Source organism: Nothobranchius furzeri, chromosome 15, assembly GCF_043380555.1.
Source record: "Nothobranchius furzeri strain GRZ-AD chromosome 15, NfurGRZ-RIMD1, whole genome shotgun sequence".
In the NCBI taxonomy this organism is placed as follows: domain Eukaryota; kingdom Metazoa; phylum Chordata; class Actinopteri; order Cyprinodontiformes; family Nothobranchiidae; genus Nothobranchius; species Nothobranchius furzeri.
In genome coordinates, this window is record NC_091755.1 from 32,814,176 (window position 1) to 32,836,409 (window position 22,234).

The 22,234-nt window shown below is 40.3% G+C and overlaps 1 protein-coding gene across 1 annotated transcript in view; it reads right to left on the minus strand.

Moving 5' to 3' along the window:
• The window catches only part of si:dkey-11f4.7 (piezo-type mechanosensitive ion channel component 2), a 35,255-nt gene extending 14,040 nt beyond the window's left edge, over nucleotides 1–21,215 (minus strand). Inside the window, exons 1-30 of the mRNA XM_070544738.1 lie at nucleotides 20,919–21,215; nucleotides 19,590–19,685; nucleotides 16,143–16,244; nucleotides 15,951–15,996; nucleotides 14,431–14,590; nucleotides 14,066–14,279; nucleotides 13,734–13,947; nucleotides 11,936–12,101; nucleotides 11,678–11,776; nucleotides 11,518–11,559; nucleotides 11,298–11,430; nucleotides 11,059–11,213; nucleotides 9,949–10,215; nucleotides 9,728–9,836; nucleotides 9,118–9,239; nucleotides 8,882–8,941; nucleotides 7,314–7,462; nucleotides 6,319–6,483; nucleotides 6,134–6,175; nucleotides 5,837–5,869; nucleotides 5,607–5,719; nucleotides 5,281–5,456; nucleotides 4,971–5,147; nucleotides 4,675–4,839; nucleotides 4,245–4,445; nucleotides 3,972–4,176; nucleotides 3,699–3,800; nucleotides 3,447–3,612; nucleotides 1,829–2,072; nucleotides 1,640–1,736 (exon numbers count right to left, since the gene is read on the minus strand). Coding sequence (XP_070400839.1) covers nucleotides 1,640–1,736; nucleotides 1,829–2,072; nucleotides 3,447–3,612; nucleotides 3,699–3,800; nucleotides 3,972–4,176; nucleotides 4,245–4,445; nucleotides 4,675–4,839; nucleotides 4,971–5,147; nucleotides 5,281–5,456; nucleotides 5,607–5,719; nucleotides 5,837–5,869; nucleotides 6,134–6,175; nucleotides 6,319–6,483; nucleotides 7,314–7,462; nucleotides 8,882–8,941; nucleotides 9,118–9,239; nucleotides 9,728–9,836; nucleotides 9,949–10,215; nucleotides 11,059–11,213; nucleotides 11,298–11,430; nucleotides 11,518–11,559; nucleotides 11,678–11,776; nucleotides 11,936–12,101; nucleotides 13,734–13,947; nucleotides 14,066–14,279; nucleotides 14,431–14,590; nucleotides 15,951–15,996; nucleotides 16,143–16,244; nucleotides 19,590–19,685; nucleotides 20,919–20,982 — 4,084 coding nt within the window. The 5' untranslated portion in view covers nucleotides 20,983–21,215. The remainder of the gene's footprint in view (nucleotides 1–1,639; nucleotides 1,737–1,828; nucleotides 2,073–3,446; nucleotides 3,613–3,698; nucleotides 3,801–3,971; nucleotides 4,177–4,244; nucleotides 4,446–4,674; nucleotides 4,840–4,970; nucleotides 5,148–5,280; nucleotides 5,457–5,606; nucleotides 5,720–5,836; nucleotides 5,870–6,133; nucleotides 6,176–6,318; nucleotides 6,484–7,313; nucleotides 7,463–8,881; nucleotides 8,942–9,117; nucleotides 9,240–9,727; nucleotides 9,837–9,948; nucleotides 10,216–11,058; nucleotides 11,214–11,297; nucleotides 11,431–11,517; nucleotides 11,560–11,677; nucleotides 11,777–11,935; nucleotides 12,102–13,733; nucleotides 13,948–14,065; nucleotides 14,280–14,430; nucleotides 14,591–15,950; nucleotides 15,997–16,142; nucleotides 16,245–19,589; nucleotides 19,686–20,918) is intronic.
• Between the last annotated feature and the right edge of the window lie 1,019 nt (nucleotides 21,216–22,234).

Consider the following 22,234-nt stretch of genomic DNA (forward strand, 5'->3'; position numbering starts at 1 on the left):
TAAATTTTAGTCAAAAATAATTTTTAGAGCATTTATTATGCAAGTGCTATTTAGGAATGTAAACATTCATTTAAATTCATCCATCCATCCATTTTCTGAACCCACTTGTCCACTCAGGGTCGCGGGGGGTGCTGGTGCCTATCTCCAGCGGTCAACAGGCAATCAGGCGGGGTACACCCTGGACAGAGAACCAGTCCATCGCAGGCAACACAGAGACACACAGGACAAACAATCACACACACACACACTCATGCCTAGGGACAATTTGGACAGACCAATCAACCTAACAGTCATGTTTTTGGACTGTGGGAGGAAGCCGGAGTACCCGGAGAGAACCCACGCATGCACAGGGAAAACATGCAAATTCCATGCAGAAAGATCCCAGGCCGGTAAGCGAACCCAGGACCTTCTCGCTGCAAGGCAACAGCTCTAACCACTGCACCACTGTGCAGCCATTCATTTAAATTAAGTTCTGAAACGTGTCCGGCTGCCCGGGAATATGCCTGACATTAAATCAGCTTTACTAAGGAGGTACATCGGCTAAAATTGATATATAAAAAATGGTAAACATCGGCCCGATATCTCAGCCGACCGACATATTGGTCTACACCCAATATGATGTCTGTGGCTGTAAATCTTTAGTAGAGCCACTTTAAAGTCAAACACATCCGTGGGCAGCCCAATGCTGCTCCCAACTTTTATTTGAATGTATAACTTAGAATAGAATAGAACTTCATTGTTCAAAAGTTTTCGTCGGTTCTCAGGACCAAAAATAAAATAAAATAAAAAACATTCATGTATATACGGACTCATTGTGACACCATGTACTTTGGTTGGATCTTATTGCTTATATTGGTTCAGGGTCATTACAGCACTAGGAACAAATTACTTATTTGCAGTTAAATTAACTGTTGAATCCTAATTCATGGGTTCATAGTGGAAAAAGACGTCCCTGAAATACATTTGCTTCATAAATGCTTTAAAACAATATTGTCAACTGACATTTCTTTTTATTTACCAGTTTTTATACAAGCAATACTTCAGTTCATTGGTCCGTTGGATTAACTTTGGTCGTATGTTTGGTTTTATTACTGAGCAGTGCACAAAATTAAGATTCGAGAGGTGGTTAAATTCAGCACAAAAACTGATTCAGATTAAAAAATGTTGTTCATCCATTGTTATTATTATTGTGACATTTCAGCATGCAAATAAGGTGGGAAACATTGAAATATCAGAAATAAAATAAGCCATCGGCCGACCAAAGCTTCTACATATCAGCGTCGGAATTGGCAACAGGAAATCCACATCAGTCCATCGCCGTAAGGCATAACTTAAAAATAGAGTAAATACCCCACCCATTTTTTCATATTGTTTTGATGTTTATGATAACTGCCCATTGTTTATGAGTTCAACAAGTTCACATGGACTTGTTTTAATTAAAAATGGTTTTCCACACAGCCTGGCTTTCTGTAGCCAAAGAGATAACAAGAGACCTTGCCACTTGGTCTTCAGAAAGGGAGTTACACACTCCCCGGAGAAGAAGTGACCGTACTCACGTGTGGAACGTTCCAGGCCACAAAATAAAAAAGATGAACACAGAGAGCCTGGGAAGAAAACACAAATGATTACAGCCACTCACGGATGTCGTAGCCTTTGATGGTGCAGAACATGCTGAAGGCCTGAATCAACCAGCAGCTGTTCTTCAACAGGCTGTCCAGGTAACCACAAGAGCCAAGCTGAAGGAAAGAGAAGAGGCAGGGATTCACGATTTCAAGATAAAGTCAGTTACTCCTCATGCAACCACTGAACTTCCTGTTTGGTTACTTACAGACAGGAAGTTCTTCATGGCAATAACAAAGCAGGTGTAGCCAATGAGCCAGTCCCACAGGCGAATGATGTATCTGACTGGCTGCATCAACACGCTGCCGCCAAACAGCATGAAGTAGAAACAAGCCACCAGGTAGCCAAGACAGAAGATGTTGATCCGCGTGGTGCCGGTGATGAAGATGAGGCAGAGCACCAGCCAGAAGAAGTAGCTGAAAACAAAAACCTTCACCATGTCCAGGTAACTCCTGAGGACCGAAAACATGAACAAATACTTGTGGAAACGGGAATTGTCTGCTGATGCAGCAGCTTCAGTTTGACAATGTGCATAAATTTTTAATTTAACCTAAACTTTATAGCTTCTTAAATGACCACTCAGCAGGATGGACTCAGTGATCCAACATGGTGTTGGTCAGATTCTAAAATGAGAATCAGTGAATTTCATTTAAAAAACACGTTTTATATCATTTACTGTCAGTCCATGGTTAAAAAAAAAGGCATTTAGTTAGGCAGTTTGTTAGCCTGTTAGGTCCCTGTATGGCCGGTGCCAGAGCTTGGTCTGCATTGCCGGCAGTAAGTCGGGCTCGTTCCTAGTGAGAGTTGGACTCCGCCAAGATTGCCCTTTGTCACCGATTCTGTTCATAACTTTTATGGACAGGATTTCTAGGCGCAGCAAAGGTGTGGAGGGTATTCATTTTGGTGGCCGGAGGATCAGGTCTCTGCTTTTTGCAGATGATGTGGTCCTGTTGGCTTCATCAGAACGTGATCTTCAGCTTTTGCTGGAGCGTGAAGCAGCTGGGATGAGAATCAGCTCCTCTAAATCTGAGACCATGGTCTTGATTTGGAAAAGGGTAGAATGCCTTCTCCGGGTCAGGGATGAGGTCCTGCCCCAAGTGGAGGAGTTTAAGTATCTCGGGGTGATGTTCACGAGTGAGGGAAAACTTGAGCGTGAGATCGATAGGCGGATTGGTGCTGTGTCTGCAGTGATACGGGCGTTGCACCGGTCTGTCGTGGTGAAGAGAGAGCTGAGCCAGAAGACGAAGTTCTCAATTTACCGGTCGACCTACGTTCCTACCCTCACCTATGGTCATGAACTTTGGGTATTGACCGAAAGAACGAGATCGCGGATACAAGCGGCCGAAATGAGTTTTCCCCAAAGAGTGGCTGGGCTCTCCCTTAGAGATAGGGTGAGAAGCTCGGTCATTCGGGAGGGACTCGGAGTAGACCCGTTGCTCCTCCACATCGAGAGGAGCCAGATGAGGTGGCTCGGGCATCTGGTCAAGATGCCTCCTGGACACCTCCCTGGTGAGGTTTTCCGGGCACGTCCAACCGGGAGGAGACCTAAAGGTAGACCCAGGACACGGTGGAGGGACTATGTCTCTCACCTGGCCAGGGAACGCCTTGGGATTCCCCCGGAGGAGCTGGCCCAAGTGGTTGGAGAGAGGGAAGTCTGGGCCTCTCACCTTAGGCTACTGCACCCGCGACCTGACTCCGGATAAGCGGATGAAAATGGATGGATGGATGGATGGATGGATGGATGGTTAAGCAGTTTTGTTAGCTGATGACAGAGGTGTTTATTCACAATCATGTAAACAGACTAATAACGGGACAGCATTTGTGACCTGCAGTGAAGAAAGTTGTCTACAGGTATGAACTGGTTGAAGGAGCAAGGATCCAGGCTGCGGCTGATTTCCACGTTGTCTCCAGCCAGCAGGCGCACAGCCGCTCGGTTCTCCTCCACAAAAACCTGCCACTGCAGAGACGAACAGAGCAGCAGGAGGTGGTCGTCTGCAGGCGGCAGCAACGAGAGTAAAATCAGGCAAACCGAGGGACACTTAAAGGGACCTTAAAAAGAACAAGGAGGGCATACTCACAAAAAATAAAGGATGGATTTGGTCTCATTGCAAAGTCAGGCAGATAAAACCATTTGATAACATTGGAGGTCAAAGGCTGAGCTGCAGTTCTCCAGGGATAATCTGTCAAAATTAAATTTTAAATAAGTAAATTACTTGGAATAATCCACACTAAAGAGTTTGTAACAATTTAAGCTAATGCTTGTAAACTGGTTTCAGTGGTTCTTGAGTCAGAAACCTGAGCAAGTCCACATTGGACAACATGTATACAGTAAATAATTAAAGATTTCGCACCAACACAAAGAGCAGGAGGGATGCCGATGCAGAGCAGGTACTGGAACACCATTAAACCAGCTGTAAAGCAACAGTATTTAGGCCACACCTCCCCGATGGCCTTCCTGCGGCGCCGAAACAGCACCGCAATCAGCACGCAGGAATGAAGCAAGGCGTAGAAATCCATCCTCTGACCAATCACATTCACTGCCACGATTAAACTGATCTAAAATAAAAATAACACACATCAGCGCAGGTGCAGACATACATTTCTGATCCCAAAAAAGAACAAACCTCGAGTCCAAACTTGTAGAAGCAAAAGTTGATGAAGTATTTAATGCAGGGCAGGACACCGTAGTCAAGGTGCTGCCTTGTGACGCCGTGGAAAATGATGCTGAAGGGAGGAGGCTTCTGGTCGTTACGGAGACGGAAGTAGAGCTGGTGGCGATGGACAGTTGCCTCAAAAACGAGCAACCCGAGCACCATCAGGTGGTTCTAAAACAGAAATTAACCAAATTTAGACTAAATCCACTGATAAGTAATGGGAGATCTCTTTTATGTTTTAAAATTTGTAGCATTTCTGTCATTTAGTGAGTGTTTTTAGTGATTTTTTTGCTAAATGTACTTGCTCTTGCTTCTGTAGTTACGGTATCTTGATAAGATTTTTTGGAATCCACAACAAAAGCTAACAAATGAAATGAACTGTTCTAGAAATCCATCTCACCCTTAGACAGGGGAGGATTCTGCCTTCACACTTTCTCAGCGCTCCACACCAGTAGACGGGGTCAACGGGTTCAGTGTAGAGGATGGACCTCCTGAGAAGCTCCATCATGTTCCCTCTCAGTTCTGCTGCATCGTCCAGTTCAGTACCGTTGAAGGGTAATAAGCTCTAAATCACCAAAGCAAACCAGAGTCAGAAAGACGGCGGTCGTTTTCATGGATTATTGATTTATTCACTAGAATAAAACAGAGTATTTCTAAAAGGAAACATGTTAACCGAACAAATGGAGCTGAACTCACAGCAGTGCAGTTGGAGGAGTAATCAAGAGGTTTGATCACTTTGAGCTGGTAAAACATCTTGCAAACCACCATGACGCAGGCCCACACGGCAGAGATGCTGGAGGCCAGATGTCGTAACCGTGGGAACGGGAGTGCAAACACCCATAGAACCAGGAAAAGGAAGTTCATCAGTGAAACCTGGGAGGAAAATTTAGAGCGATCACACATTTTCTTCTCTTTAACACATAAATATGTAATTTACTGCTACACAAAATGAGTGTGTCCTCTGACACAAACCGTGGACATGCACAACTCAGGTGAAGCCTCCTACCTCTTGCAACGACACCCAGATGATGCCAGAGGAGACAATTTTGAGGCTGTGGAGCTCCATTAGTCTCCAGCTCAGCTCCTGCAGCCTCTGAAATCCAGATATACCCTGAAGGAGGAGGAGGCTGGCCCGGTCCACAATCATGGTCCATTTTTCCTCACGTCTGCTTGGAATAGTTTCTGAGAACAATAAGAATATCAGGCAAAATATTATAGCTAAAGCTGCTAAATCTGTGCTCTTGGGAGTAGAAATAAAACACAACTTAAACCTGATTAATTTTCTGACTCCTAACCAGCCAAACATAAACCAAGGATCTGATGAGTATTTACCATCTTCTGCTGTCTCCGGCTGCTCTTCAGCTCCTTTCTCCAAGGAAGTTTGCAGTCTGACACTGTCCAGAGTCTCCTGACTTTTGCCGTTTCCCATCTGCTCCTTCACAAGTCTGTCAGACCAAAGGAAACATTATCAACCATCCTCAGCTTCAGGGGCTCGGTGAAAAATTCAGAAGAAATGTAACCAAATTCTTTACCCAGATCATTAATAAATAAATAAATCTTACCTATTCTGTAACTTGTCAATATTTTCTTTAATGCTGGAAATTAAAGGAAAATAGAATCCAAATTTTATGAAATGGTCATTATACTCCTCTAAATAAAAGCACACAGCATACTTTTTGACCAAAAACTCATCGATAAATTTAATTGTTTCTAAATTTGGTAACTTATGACAAAAAAGGAAAACTCTGGTCCAGATGACAATTTATGTACAAAACATGCTTAGCATTGAAAGTAATTGGGATTCTCTTTACTATATAACTAAAACATAATGGAAACAGGATAATAAATAAGGTGTTTACACGTCTGCTATCAGATTGATTGAAGACTCAAGTTCTTCTTGTCTGGATAAAGAAAAACAAAACTATTAGAGACAGCACAAACGTTAAGAATTAACACAGGGTTTGTTAGAAAGTGTTAGTGTATTGAATACTGGGTGACTTTTTGTATTTGTGCATCTTTCAGTGAGTACCATCCCCTGTCTCACCTGGAAGTCTGCCTGACAGGAATGTTATCCAGGTCAGTTAGAGTCAGGAAGTCAAAGTTGAAGTAGTGCAGCTGGAGGATACAAGCCAATAGGAAAGCAGCAGGAAGTAGGATGCGTGCAAACAGCTCCGCTGTGCTGTACCTTTCCAAACCAAGATCACGAAGTCTGGAGAGTGAGAAAAGTGTCTGAAATCAAATTTGGATGGTTATTCATCCAACTTTAGCCTGAAGGCATGAGTTCTTAGCAACCCTTCAGCACTATGTGTTGTGAATGACCCTCAGCTGATTTATCTAAGTATCCTTGTGCTATCTGAGGTCATTCGATTGCGTTGGTCATCTTGAATTGAATTAATTTCATAAATGATTTAAAATATGTCCAGTGGTTTATGAGATGTTTTGCCAACATACACACAGGCAAAAACTTTATTTCCCTCCACTTAAGGACCAAGTTCACTCCTTTTTTAAATACATCCGCAGTGCTCTCTACCATAAATTGATGCTTTGTGTGCTGATCTCTGTGGAAAAAAAGCTGTGGCGCTCCTGTTTCAGGAAGTAGAAGTGAGCCACAGTAGAGGTGAGCAGAACATGGCAGGATTTGGAGTCCTCTGATTGGCTAACAGCAACTTGACTCTACCACTGATTATGCAACGTTGATGTTTTATCTCTACAAACAACACAGGTTTGAAGGAGTTCTGCTGTGTGGCGGAGTTGCTAATGCTAATGGTTAACTTCTACTAGCCGAGACATGCTCTGTTCTCTCCTGGATGCTAAATCAACAACAGCCTTCCCCATTGTGAGCCAAGATGGGTGAGTCAATGAATGTAAAATTTCAATGTGATATAGGTGTCTTTTCTAAAGAGTTACCCCATATTTTTTTGATTGGCAGCTAACAAAAATAGGGGTAGAAGACTATTTTTACAACAGCCTGCATGTGAAACTCAAAGTGACCGATCGCATTTGAAAAGTTAAAAAAAAAACTCATTATCTGGGACTCACCCTTCCTCTGACATGCCCATGATCTGTCTGAAAAGAGCAGATACACTTCTGAACTGATACATGTAGATGGCTATCAACACCACCATGGAGTAACCCACCACCACCGCCCAGAACGTCTTCAGAGCCCGGCGCCAAACATCATAACGAATCTGAGAGTACAAGAGACACAGAGCACCACAGCTACAAAAAGTGACCACAGTATAATAAACTTCACTAATAAGAATTGTTTCTCAAATGGTTGCAGCTCCTGAGCTTGACTTCCAGAGAATGTAACAACAGAAGAACATTCCCAACACAATAAACGGCCCCGCAGCCTGTTTTCCTCTTCCATGAGGTATGTAAAACACCAGGGTGTTGCTGATGTTGCCCAAATAGACACATAATGTTGTCTCTGCAGCCATTAGGCCTTCTGGTAAGTGCCTCCTGTCTCTCTAAAAGGTCAGCAGAAACATAATGTGGGGGAGGGAAAACCAGTGAAACTGGCAAAAAAGGCCCGCATGCATGAGCTTATTAGTCATAATCAATTTAGCAGAAAACGAATGGTGCATCATCTGTTTTCTGGAGTTGCAGTTAGAGCAGCTTGCATTGTGACTGTTTTGAATAACAGATTACTATTGGTACTAAAGAAATGTAAGAGTTTCTGAAGATTTTGAAGATTAGCAGATTGCCTGATAAAAATCACCTCTTTTTTAAAGATAGAAAAGATAAAGTGAAACAGAAGCCATCTGATCAGTGCCAGACCAGTAAAAATGTATTTTTTTATCCCTTTAACCCAATTAGACAGTTCTGTTATCGGGTTTCACTTGTAATTTAATGCAGAAGCTAAAGAAAGCACCTTGTAACGCAGTTATGAATAAGAGCTGCTTCCTGTTGAATCCATATTTCTGAGACAGTCGGTCCAATCTAATGCCCAGCCATGACTGAACTGTTTCATCCTAACTCCTAAGGGTAAAAAACACTTTTTGAAAATAGTGGTGATCTTAGTTAAAATGATCTTAATTGTGCTTTTGCATCATCGTTGAACACCGTAGATCACAAGAGGACCAGAAGCAGCCCCATGACGATGACAATATGACTCTCTTCAAATAAAAAAAGAAAGAACTTTAAGTAAACAGGTAAATAAACTGAAAAATTTAAAGAAATTTCAGGAGAATTAAAATCTGTGGTTCTTTTTTAGCAGTTTGCAGCAGAAAGCCCTATAAAGACTATGTGTTCACTAGAAAAGGCTAAACTTTGGTTGCACTGACAGAATCAGGTGAATGCTATAAAATGTTGAAAAATGTGACAAAATGTACTTTTTCAAAATTAAATATCGTATTTCACTGGCGTTCAGTCAAACACATCATTGAATGGTTGCTGTATTTTAAATCAGCATGCTCCGGTTGTGAGTGTTACCCACCCCTGGTGACGATTATGAAAAATATTTGAAAATTGTTAAACTTGCATTTATCAGCATTAGTTACAAAAGATGCAAGCAATTAGTGCACAAAAGCTCAATCAGGAAGTAGAGTGAAACTTTAAGATTACTCTACTTCCTGACAAAGTAAGAAACGGTGTGGTGTACTAACCTGGTACAGAACAACACACAGGAGGAAGAGGACGATGTAGAGGATTTTGTAGACAACCACCTAATTTAGTGAAACACCAGTTAGTAACTGTTATCTATTTGCTGCCTTTATAACCATCCACTAACATGGCTTTAATTGATATTCATGCTTCTAATCACTTCAAATGTTTACATTTTCAAAATAAAGCTAAGCAAAATGAAGACATAAGCTTATAATGTTTCAGGTGTATCACATACCTTTCCAGAAAAGCTTATTACAAAGAACATAGAGCAGCAAAAGAAGATCCAGTATTTCACCAGAACCTCTTTAACACCAGAGATCACCATCGCTACCAGAGGGGACGTCTGATTTTCCTCCGCTGGTGGGAAGAAAACAAGAGAATGAAAAAGGTGTTTTATTCAGTCAAATGAGACCCTCAAAATACAGGAACAGTGGTGCCACCAAGCAGTGGCTAGGGGGCATGGCCACCCCCAACCCCCACCAACCAGCAAAGGCCCCACCCTCATTAATATAACAAATAATTAAAGTGTGCTATTTAAATATGTATGTGTATGTCACTGAGGATTAAACAGTTTTAAAACTCTAAAATGACAAGATTTTAAACAATATAAATAAGTGAAATTTCATCTTTTTTCTGAAATGTTTGTGTTGCTCAAATTTGAGATGACTGTTAGATGCATAAGCTTTTGCTTTTTAATGAAAAGGAATAAAGGAGCGTTGTGCAGCTACAAGCTGAACTCTGTTACCATAGGAACTAATTGGGTGCCACCCTAATATTTTCACTGCCCCTCCTATGAACATTTTCTGGGGGCACCATTGGACAGTACATCTTGAACTTTTAATTACGTGGCATGTCATTGAGTTCTTCCAGAGATTTCTTTTTCATGCTCTGCTCCTCCTGTCTCTCCTTCAGCTGCTGGCGAAACATCAACCAAAAGTTGAAGCTGTAGAAGACCTGAAGGGCAAGTAGAAAATCAAGAGTTTACAAGCACTTTTACGTTCCAGATGTTTAGAATTGGAATCGTTGTTAGTGTCCCCAGTGGTTTTTCCTCCATAACCCAGCACACCTTGGCTCCCAGGTGGACGCAGGGTGCAGGGTGATAGCTGCTCAGGTCAAAGTCCACTATCACTGCTGCGGGTAGGCCGGGGTACAGCTCAGCCCGGCTCAGACGCAGCCCACTCAGGAAGCCCAGAACCACCAGCACGGTGCCGTAGATGGCGAGGAAAGGGGCAGACATCATAGCATAACGGCGGCGGTCTCGCATCATCCAAATGATGCAGGACCACACAAGCAAGGCGAAAGTGAGCCAGTTGTTGTAAGTGATGCTCCACACCTGGGTGTAAATACACAAAACGTCTCGGTGAAAGAACATAGAAGTTAAACTAACTTTACTCACACAAAACTTTTTATTTTGGTTTATATATCAGAAAGTAAGCCAACCAACCACCTATACGTTTAATAGGACCCTGAAGCAGAGGTTGATTCGAGTTGTCCGTTTCCAGCTGAATCCCATCACACACCATCCACCTTAGCTCCGCTACAACATCCTTTTATCCTTTTATCGTTTATGCTTGATCGTCTGAGCAACAAACTTCCAACTCAACCACCATCATGGTTTACTGGTGGGAAGTATTCAAATCTATTGGCAGGCATAGCCTTCCATTGATCAATAAACCTTTTTCACAGGCAACCAGGAAAGAAGGAACGGATGTATTAACTAAAGCTACATTCCATTTCTGCAGCTGTGCATACTATTTGTTCTGTAGAACACACAGAACATCTAAATGGAATGCAGCCCTTGTTAATACCTTTGCTTTTTATAATAAAATCAATTGTTATAATCTGTAAAGGAAATTAAATTAACGAGCAGTTTTGTTTTTATTTTTACAAGATCAAGTCAACATTCTCGTACTTTTATGAATTAGTATTTAATGTGGGGTTTTTTTTTTTCAAGCAGCTCGGCCACCACCAGTCCATGTGAGTAAGTGATTGTGGCAACAAATCTGTGAAGCACTTTGGAGCCGCTGAAGAAATAAAAGCTCTTTAATAAACAATGTTTATTTGAACTATGGGTCCTGCAGAACCACATGACCAATCCTTTGGATATCTATCCTCTGCCACTAAGGCCCACTAAAAAACAAACTTTTATAAAATCAAATCAGTGTTTGCATTTTACCATCATGATGATGAGGGCGCTGACATAGCTGTGTTTCTGCAGCAGCTTTCCAAAGACCACCAGGCCACTGGGGCCTGAGGCTGCAGGTGAGGTTTCTGTTAGGCTCTGAGAGACTTCCTCGTTATTTTCTTCTGTTTTAAACTCAATTTCTGCCTCTGGTACAAAAGTAAAAATAAATTAAATAATTTTTAAGTTAAAAAATGGATTTGTATGCAATGTATTTAATAAACTGTGACTACCGTGTGGAGGAGAGTCTCTTTCTTCATAATCAGTGGGAGTGTAACAGTTTGTGTAACCAGCCCCTTCAAGCAGACATCCAACGCTGCTGCTGTGGACATTTTGCCAAGACCTTCCAGAGATCAGAATCATCGGCTGAAGGACAAGATGGGCATTTTACTGCAAGACGATCGAGTGTGAGAGATAACCTGCGGATTTATAATTTAGCTGAAATCTGTTTACCTCAGCAGGCAAATAGGTTTCTTCATCTGTGCTGCTTAAAAGCTGAAAAAAAAAGATATTTTGAGTTGACTTTGATAACAGATGTTGCAATTTATACAAAAAATTGATCTACGGAGCAAACAGTAGTTAACTCATAAGATATTTGACAATTGAAAACAACCTCTTGCTTATCCCCTGAGATGAAGATGACCCTGGAGAAGCTTGGAGGAGGTTCTGGGCTTTCTAATGGACTGGCACATTCATCAACATCAAGCACATCCTGACAAAAAAAATGGCAAAAGATGTTCAAATCAGTAAATACATTATAAATATCTTTCATGGTGGTATTCTTTTTTCATTTTGTCATTTTGATTGTTGCTTGGTGCTAAAACCTGGGAGCAGGTGTATGGTTTTAACACCTGAACATGTTTCTACGAACCTCCTCGGTTATGTGGACCCATTTGTGCAGCAGAGCCACCAGCGTGTAGTAAAGCAGCAGGAGAACCAAAGGGTTGATGAAGTCCGGCCAGCAGACATGTGGGTGCAGACCGAGACTGTGTGGGTGAGAGCTGGTGGTTCTGATCACTCCCGTCATACCAAACAGCCTGGAAAAAGAGGGCAGGGTGAAGGTGGTGCAGCAAAGTGTCAATCCAGGGAAATTCATGGGATAAAATGCGGGAATCTTACAAAAAGAGCTTTCTAAAAGTAAAAATTGTGAATTATTTAATAATGTCTTAGCCTATTTTTCGCAATGTTTCCTAAACTTGTTGAAAAACCCATGCTCAGATGAACCATACATGACACATGTTAACACTGGGAGAGAAACAACTTAACCTACCTCATGAATAAACCGCTTGTTGAGCAACTTATAGCACCAATGGTGATCAACATTTCATTGTGGTTCAATTTTAGCCCACTGGTTTGGAGTTAAACTCAGAATTACAAGGGACTTATACTGCTAACTCTTCTCTCTTTATGCTGCCATGTGTGTCTATGCGTCCTCTATAAACACTCCAAACAAGAAAAAACAACATCTATCTGTTTTCTGTTTGTGTATGGTTTTAAAAAATATGTGTCTGAAACAAGCTATTTCAAAAAGTCCCCGTTTGTGATGTCACAAATGGGGAAATTAGCATAGAAATATTTCATGTGTAGGAGAGCAGCTGTTGCTGGAGGAGCAGCAGCTCTACTCCAATCTCCTCCCGCACATCTGAGCTTCTCAGTATATAGCAGCCAATCGGGGGATAGGTGGGCATGGCCAGATGCAGCTTGTTATCTTAAAGTAACAGAGATCAGCTCAGTGACCTAGTGGTAGAGTGTCCATCCTGAGACTGGGAGATCAGGGTTCGATTCCTGGTCGGGTCATACCAAAGACCTTGAAAAAATGGGACCCAATGCCACCCTGCTCGACACTTAGCATAAGGGGTTGGATTGGGGGGTTAAACCACCAAATGGTTCCCGAGCGCCGCTGAGTCTGCAGCTCACCGCTCCCCCAGGGGATATGTCAAATGTGGAGAGCAAATTTCACACACACTTCAGTGTGTGACAACTAATGGGACTTTAACTTTTAAGAACTGAAACAGCTCTTCCTGAAAGCTACTGAAAATGTCAAGAATAAAACAGCTGAAATTGCTTTATGTGACAGGAATTTTGTGCAAACAACATCATGAACATGTTTTATATCAACAACGGAGCTGTTATAACTTCATAAAAGCATCATAACATGTCACCTTCAGTGCATCAGATCAAATCTCCACTTTGCCTCATCTGTTCAGAACTTTTGTCAGTTTGTTCAGACTAAGCTTCACATCAGGTTGCCAATCTTTATCAGAAATTTCACCTGTAACTTTTCCAAAATGTTAGTTTTTCACTATCTTCTTGATCTCACTATTAAATTGAAACCTGACGAGTCCATGCTGTGTATTTCAAAGCTGCACATGTGCTGCAATAAGATCCTGCTGCCATGCCCACTCTGGGGAAATCTGGCAACAGTTTCAAATGCACTCATGAATAATACTTCTCCCTGAAGAGGACTATAATTGTTTATAAACTGTTCTGTAATCCTTCCTAGGCTGATTGGCAGCAACTGCTCAAAGATCTGTCCTCCTTGACAAAACTAAATACACTGATCTTCTGATTCTGACAAAGGTGCACATTTAATAACTTCTTGCATTCCTTTAATCAGCTAGAAAAAAAATTGATTAACATTATGTTCCAATATTTATTTTTTCTTGTACCTGGCATAAATATCATCTGGTGGTACGAGCTGCTGGAAAAGGCTCAACTGATAGAAGTAAAGTGCCAGCAAGTGTCCACCGCTGAAGATAGCCATCATCACACACAAGGAGCTGAAAACGAGCATGCTGATGGAGCGGCTGAATATCCACCACCACACCAGGCCAAGAAATGCTAAAAAGTACACTCCAGAGGTAAGAGAGGGCAGTGCGATACCTGTCGGAGCACCGCATTACAAGAAGCAGAGAGAAAAATGATAAATTAGTCAAAGCTTATGCCACGAATGTTAAAGCTCCAGTTTCACCTGCATTCATGTGTCTGTTCTGTGATGTACCTGCCAGCCCCAGCAGCAGAGTCACCACCACTTGCCCTGCTGTGTTCATGATTGCAGACAGCAGCAGCCTCAATCCAGCTGCAAACATGATAAGTTTCTGGACAAACTGTGGCGGTCCAGACTGAATTGGGATGGTGGTCTCCTCTGAGCTGTCAAAAGATGAGCCTTCTGTGAAACTCCCCTCCTCTGATTCTGAGTCAGAGGTTTCCCCATCCTGCAAGACCCACAAAACAATCTGAATTCACTGCACAACATTTTGCAATCAGCGTGTATTGTTAACAAATGTTTGCGCAGTGTGTGTGTGTGTTTGTGTGTGTGTGTGTGTGTGTGTGTGTGTGTGTGTGTGTGTGTGTGTGTACTGTTACCTCCGGGTTTGCGGCCGGGATCCCATTTTCATGTAGGTTGACTTGAGGCACAGTGCGAAGTAGTTTTTTGCACAACCTCAGAATGAACAAAGTAGAAAAGAGAAGGCCAATATCTGGGGCCAAGAGGCGCACAACATTTCCTGCATCAACTGAACTGAATCTGATGAAACACAAATGAGAGTAACGCTCACTCCATTTATCATAACGGCAGCATGCATATGTAAAATAAATACAAATCAAAAAATATGATTGCAACAAATTTAAATTGCATTTTTTTTTTTTTTTTGTTATTGAGTGATTTAAATCTTGTTTAATCAATACATTTGCAGTGGTCTCTGGTAGGAGTGAATGCCTTGCAAGCAGTGCTCAGGGCAAAAAAAAGCCCCGAAATCTTGGATCAGCAAGGACAAGTCTGCTGCAGCAAAAAGTGGCACAAAACGGCAAGATTTGGAGTCTTATTTCCTAATATTTGGACATCTCACCTCGGATTGGATGACAGCAATGTGACTTTACCACCAACTTGCAACATGTATGTCTTATCTCCGCAAATAACACAAGTCTGGAGGAGTTTTTCTGTGTGGTGGAGTTACTAATGCTAACAGTTAGCTTCTAGTAGCAAAGACTTTCTCTGCTGATTCCTGAACGCTAAACTAACAACAGTCTTCCCCGTCGTGAGACAAGATGGGTGAGTCCATGAATGTTAAGTGACAGTGTGATGTAGATCTGTCAGGCTTTTCAAATCCTAAAGTTTTACCATCTATTTTCTATCAGACGCTAATGCAGCAGATAGGTGTAGGAGACCATTTTCATGTTTAGCCAGCATGAAAGACTCTAAGTGACCGATTAAATTCAGAAATAATCATAAAACCCTCCCACTGTTCTAATGGGTGTGACCCCACAAGGAAAGTTGACCATTGAGCAGGGTTGATGGTTTATCCCTTGGGTCCATGTGGCAGGGGTGAGGAGTGAGCACCACCTCACCTCTGCCACGTGGACCTGAAGGGATAAACCATCAATCCTGCTCAATGGTCAATTTTCCTCATGGGGTCACCCATAAAGACAGTGGGAGGGTTAAAAATGTTTCATCAGAGTTCCACATCTTTTAAGTGAAACCGTTTTTTATTTAGAGTCCAGGAACAACTTTTAAGCATCAGCGCAAGATATGCTGGTGTAAGCATCCGTGTTCTGTAAGCAATAAAAATAACAAGCTCTAGTCTCTTCTCTTCTCCTTTCTCTCTAATTCAACATCTATACGAAACACACGTCGATGTCTAATCTGCAGAACAATGATTTGCACATAAAATTTAATGATGCGGCACAAATGTTGACTTGCAGAAATGTGGACGTGTTTATTTCTGCTTCAGAATGTAATCATAAACAGCTGCAGCATGAAGCATAATGCAGGAAGAGGGACTGTCGGCTTTAAGTGAGTGGCTAAGATGAAGAAAGCAATACCACAGCTGATGAGAATGCCACAAATATGTATAAACTATGAAACACTAAATTAAAAGTTTCCATACCTTACAATTCCCAAATGGTAGAGGACGTCTTCCCAGATGCCACTAACTGTTAGGAAAAATAAATAGTCACAAAAGCTGTTGTCTTTACTGTCACAGTTAAATAGTATGTGTCCCTTTGGAAGTCTTTTTGGTCACCAGGAATAAAATTAAAGCAAAAACCAGACTAAGAAATCCAAGAAGTATATTTTTTACCGTGTGGAGGGATGTAGGCAAAGGGAATCTGCATGAAACACTGCAGGGTCAAAAAGGTCAGACTGGTGTAGATGATGAACCGCAGGAACTGACCTGTTTTTCCTGAAAAGAACAGAATATAAACTATGAGAAGAACTTTTGTTAGAGCTTACAATGAGATTTTCTGTGTGTGGTCTTTGACCTCTGCTCTGACTGAAATAAATGTGGAGGAAGTTTTTGTGCAGAGGCTGCTGCTAAAAGAGCGTGACTCAAAAGTAATGATGAAAACACACCTTTGGTTTCCTCTGACAAACTGACAGACACCTGCTGTATTCCAACTGAAGGAGGAAAACTAGCAAATTCTTGGATATTCTTTTTGTCTTTTGGATTTCAAAGTCAGACTGTATTCACTTTGTGTGCCCTTCTCCCCCGTTGTGAGCGTTACTCTTGCACAAGCATGCCCGGTGCACACCACTTCTTTTATGCACAGGGTCAATTCAGTTCAGTTTGTTATTTATAAAGAACCTTCTATGACCTTATTGGGAGGCTGAGGTGCTGAACACAACCACAAAACATACGATAAGAACAAATATAGGGTCGTGGAACATTAGAAGAAAGATAAAAAATAAAAACAATCAAAAACATTAAGAAAAAGACAAATAAAAACAGGAAACAATCATAAAAACATGTTAAAAGATCTAAAAAAAACAATAAAAGATCAAGGTAGAGTTGTGGTCCCTATCACTGAAATGTCATCACATAAAACCAGAGGTGATGGGGCCTGCCTAACACTCAAAGGCAACTCGTTCCAGAGCGTTAAAGCCAGAATCGAGAGCACACAATCCCCCCTCGATCTGTATTTGGAGCAGAGGACCACCAAAAGCTTCCACTCAGCCGAGCAAAGAGACAGAGATGGGACATGTCTGTGCAGTAGTGCTGACAGATAAGAGGGAGCAGTGCCTTGAAGAGCCCTGTACACAAGTATGAGGGTCTTAAATTTGGCTCTGTACTGCAGGAGCCAGTGTAAGGCCGCCAAGACTGGAGTGATGTGTTTCCGGCGTCTAGTGCCTGTCAGAAGTCTCACAGCTGAGTTCTGGATGAGCTGGAGTCTTGCAACCACACCCTGACTCATGCTGGCATACAAGGAATTGCAGTAGTCCAGTCAGGACAGGACAAATGCATGAATAACTGACTCCAGGTGGGCCCTAAACAACAGGGACTTGATTCTAAACAGGAGTCTCAGATAAAGAAAAAATAAAACAGGACTGTACAACCGTATTAATTTGTGTCTCGAACTTAAAGACTGAGACAATTTTTATCCACAGATCACTGACAACTTTTTCTTTTCAAATGGCGCCAAAGGGCCTTGGTCCACGTCAGGGCCAGAGTTCTAGCTCTGAGAATCTGGTTTCCTACAGCAGCAAATACACTACAAAAATTTTAATCATCATCATAACAGTTTTTTTGGAATATTCGGAACAAAAAAACATTAAAAAAAGACAAAAACAACTTGTTTTATTAACACGTAAAACTCATTCAACGTATAATTGTTGAAATGATGCCCACCTTCCAATACATTTTGTTTACAATCCTAAATTTTTGGTTCAATATTGCCAATTTATATTTCATAAAAGAAGTGATTTGAAAATCAGAGGTCAAGCAGCAAATTTGTTTTGAAATTCAAACAAAACATCCATCCTGTAACATTGGTTTAGAGTTTCACTCTTGTAATCAAAACGTTAGAGAGCATTAGAAGCTGATGTGGCTCAACAGCAGCTGAGCCAGCAAATGTGCTGTCGATGTTCACCGTTTTTACTAAAAGCATTGTTTCACTTAAACCTCTCACACACACACACACACACACACAGGCTCTCCAAAGTAAAGGTGGCTGCACAAATAAAACACTTTGCACACACATGAGATGAACGTGCACTTCATCAATTAGCCCAAAGAAGAGCAGAATGGAATCAGGGCGAGGTAAATGAGCGGGATTCATGAGCAGCAAGCAGAGGAGAAGTGACGGCAGTGAGAGAGGACTGCTGACATCACATCTTTTAATTCTTTTCTGTAATTACCAGGTTATGCATAATTGATCTGGTCATTCCAACCACTTCCCTTTTTACAAAGTACTTTGAGGGAGGGGGAGGGGGTGGGTGCCAATACTTTATCAGATTACAGCGGTTTAATACAGAAAAGGAACACAAGCGATTATGCTGATGGTTTAACATATTAACCATTTGTTCTGCTGACACACACACACAACGTATGAAACGTTTTGTTATGCATGTTGTTTTTACATGCAGACTAACTGGACTCCTTTCTGAGTTGTTCTTCAAATTGTAAATTCATCTGAGACAAAAAAAAAACACTTCAAATAATTACGAAAGAAAATTAGTTTTTCTGTGATTAGGAGTACACTGTAAGTAATAAAATGTTGAGTTTACTCAACAAAGTTATGTCAACTGGTTCCTCTAAACCTATTTTCTTTGAAGTAAAGAGTGATATACCTTTAGTTTTAACATAAAAACGTATAACAATGCATATTAGTCTTTACATTCAAGCAACTAAGTTTAGTGGAACCAGTTGACTTAAGTTAGTGAAGTAATTGCAACATGTCGTTTCTTATAGTATATTTTATTTTTATAACAGATATATTAGATGAGATAATAGAAAGACCAAAATCAGACCTCAGAAAGAAATTACTATTTTTTCCCACGAGTTGTTCTAAAGTTTTCTAATTTTGACAAGGATCCTCGTTGGAGTTTTCTTCGTTCAGTTCTAATACAGAGTTTTTCATTCAGACCATCAATGAATTTATTCATTTAAAGATCATTTTTAAAAACTAGCAAGATGTTTACATTAGGTCCTTAAATACAAAAAAGAAACAGCAGCTGATATTTTATTCATCACCCGGCTGAATATTTTGCTGGTTTTATTGCGTATTTGCTGTGCAGAGTTGGAATTGGACCAGCTCAATGCAGTAGCTGCTTTTTGCAGACAAGAAAAACAAAATAGTCAAGAAGAAATACTAGTAAAGTTAAAGGTTTAGTTCTGTTGTTAGCTCCTGGGCTATTTGTTTTATTTAGGAGAGATGCTCACTTTGCCCCCTGAAATTGGCAGCTTTTTAAATTAAGAGTAAATGATTGCCGCATAAACTGAGTTGTGATGTGTTATTTTAGGAGGATAGTCCTTAGAAACCCTCTAGTTTTGGATAAAATTACATATTTTTTACTAAAATGTAACAGAAAATGAACATATTTACCCCAGGGTCAAACACACTCATTTACAAATCTAAAAAAGATTAGATTAATTTTGAAAGAAATACCTTTATTTAAAAAGTGTTCAGATTTCTGATTGTTTTTGCACAGATGTATAAACAACTGAATTGGCAGAACAAGTGATTTACTTCAAGATTGCATGAACACAGTTGGACACATGGTTCAGAGCTAGACGGGGAGTTCTTCTCACCTTTCAGGGTGACCAGGTTTGGGTTGGGCAGCAACGGCAAGGCGAGCAGAAACACAAAGTATACCACTGACAGGCCGTTATAGCGAAAGGAAGACGCTGTGGAGCAGAAGGAAGAAACAAAAACACACTAAACACAGGAAGAAAAGCTGTTAAATAATTAACTAGATAAAGAAAACTGTTTTTTTATCTTAATTTTTTTAATTATTTTAAACAACTAAGAAAACTTCTTTTTGGCATCTTGATCTCATTTTTACATTTGGAAATGTTTTCTTGGTTAAGAAGGAAACTAAATATCTGTTTGTTTTGTGCTTTATGCTCCCAATAATTTCTTTAAATATTCCTTTTTGCACAATAAAGAAAGTGGATTCGACCAACTTAAGTAGAAGTTTGTAATAAAAAGTCGAACAGCAAGCGAGCCAAAATCCATAAACTGTCTTTTTCACTTTTCTAATAATGGAATAAACATTTAGTCATTCTCTGACTTAAATAAATAAATAAATAATCATGAATGCAAGACATGTTAATTGTCATGTTCATTAGATGGGGAATCAAGTGGTAGAAACACGAAACAAAGAAAAATAAGCAAAGACAAAAATTGGGACCAGCAAGAAAATTCTCTGCAGAGACTGTTTTAGATAACATTTGGGTCCATTTATTAACATTACTAAGTGAATTATTATGCATTAATAAACAAAAACTCCTTTATCAACGGTATCATAATTGTTAACTAAAGGGGGGGGTCTTCTTACCAATACATCAATCCTAATATTATGGGATGCTTTACATATTAAGATTAAGCCATTGTTAATACTTTATTTAATAGTTTATTAATGCTTATTAAGTAACATTAATGAAGAGACCCTTATTGTAAAGTATTACTCATCATGACTACAAAATAAATATTTAAGAGCATTTTTTAATGGAAACACTACAAATGGTGTTTTATAAAGAAAACAATGACATCATAAAGCAAACAGCTTAAACTTTACTTTAAAGTCAGCTAAAGCATTGTTTTAAAAAACGACAACGGTGCAATTCACGTATCGGGAACTACTTCTGGAAGTGTATTAATCGATTAAATCAAAATAAACCACTTAGATTAATAAATAAATAGGCTCATATATATATATATAAAATGTGAACTATCCCATTTAAAGCCCTTATAGTGCAGCAAAACCCTGTCACGCTGAGCAAAAACCCTTACATCAACAGCCATCTTTACATGCACCCATATAAGTACTACTCATCTAACTTTTTATCTCAATCAGGCTGGATTTTCTATGACCAAATCTGCATTTTTAAAGAATCATTGAATAAACTTGAACTCACCGGCCAGCAGAAGCAGAGGAAGTGATATTTTAAAGAGTAATCCAACTATAAGATCCCCTGCCATGATCCTGTCTGTGTCAGAGACACTCACGGCTCCTTCAGAAACTATCAGAGGAAACTCTTTGAAATGTGGATGGAAATTCCTACCCAGGAGCACATTTCTGAGTAGAAGATCAACACGCTTTTAGTCAGAACATCCTCCAATGAAGCTGTGAAAAGTCCAACATGCTCAAAGTCACTAGAAAAGGGTAAAACGAGTCCGGAAACAAGCAACGCAACCTGGGTTTGAAACTGTGTGGAGATGGTGACTCCCTTTGCTCTTTGCTGGTGTTTCTGTCACACCCTCCTCTCCCTCCCTCACCTCTCTCTAGCTCTGATATAATGCACTGTAACGCAACATCTCATACTCATATTGCAGCTAATCCCACACAGGAGCAGCTTCACTCAAAAACCTACTTCTGCCATCAGAAAGGCACTAAAAGCAGCTTTTTTCATGAAATGACAGCTTTTTGCATTAACTGTAGTGTAGGGTTCTGTACAAGCCTGGTGTCTCTTCCATCATACGGGCAGCGCACCAAATTTTTATTCTATGTTATTTCTTATATCTGTAATGACTTTGCCTCTAGGTTTCTGCAACCCAGTCAGATACTCACACACCTCTGTTTGTTTCCTTATAGCCACCTTAGGCTGGCTCATCATATTTTCACTGTGGGGTGAAGGGAAGTGTATCTAATATTCATGGATGTGAGGCCATTAAAGGGCTGGTGTTATTACAGATGATCGCTGCAAAGCCTGAGACAATCCATAACACAATTTACTTCCAAATGTAAAATATTTCAAAACAGACCTAATTTTTAACTCTAATATGTAGTTCATTAGACCCAATGGCAATTTAAGAGACAAAAATCTCTAACAGTTATTGTAAGATAACAAAAGGTAATTGTACTGGATTTGTTTTTTGTTAATAAATTAGTAAAATGATTTAAAATGAAGCAAAATAAGGTATTAACATCTTGCTGATTTAGATATTAAAATTCATAAAACATGCCACTCATGTTGCAGACGCTATTATCCGGAGTGCAGGTGCTTTTGCGTTTGAAGAAAAAGAAGCAACATTGAAGGAATTCCATAGAAATTCCATAAAATAAAATATATGTTAATCTAATCAATAAAGCCTTTATGTAAATACAACATCAGATAACTATCATGAGAAATATTTCACCTTGTCATTATTTATTTAACGAACACTTAGACAAAATGTAGAAGGAGTGTTTTAAAAACTTCAGTGATGGGTAAGTGGCAGCCAGGTGGTGCTG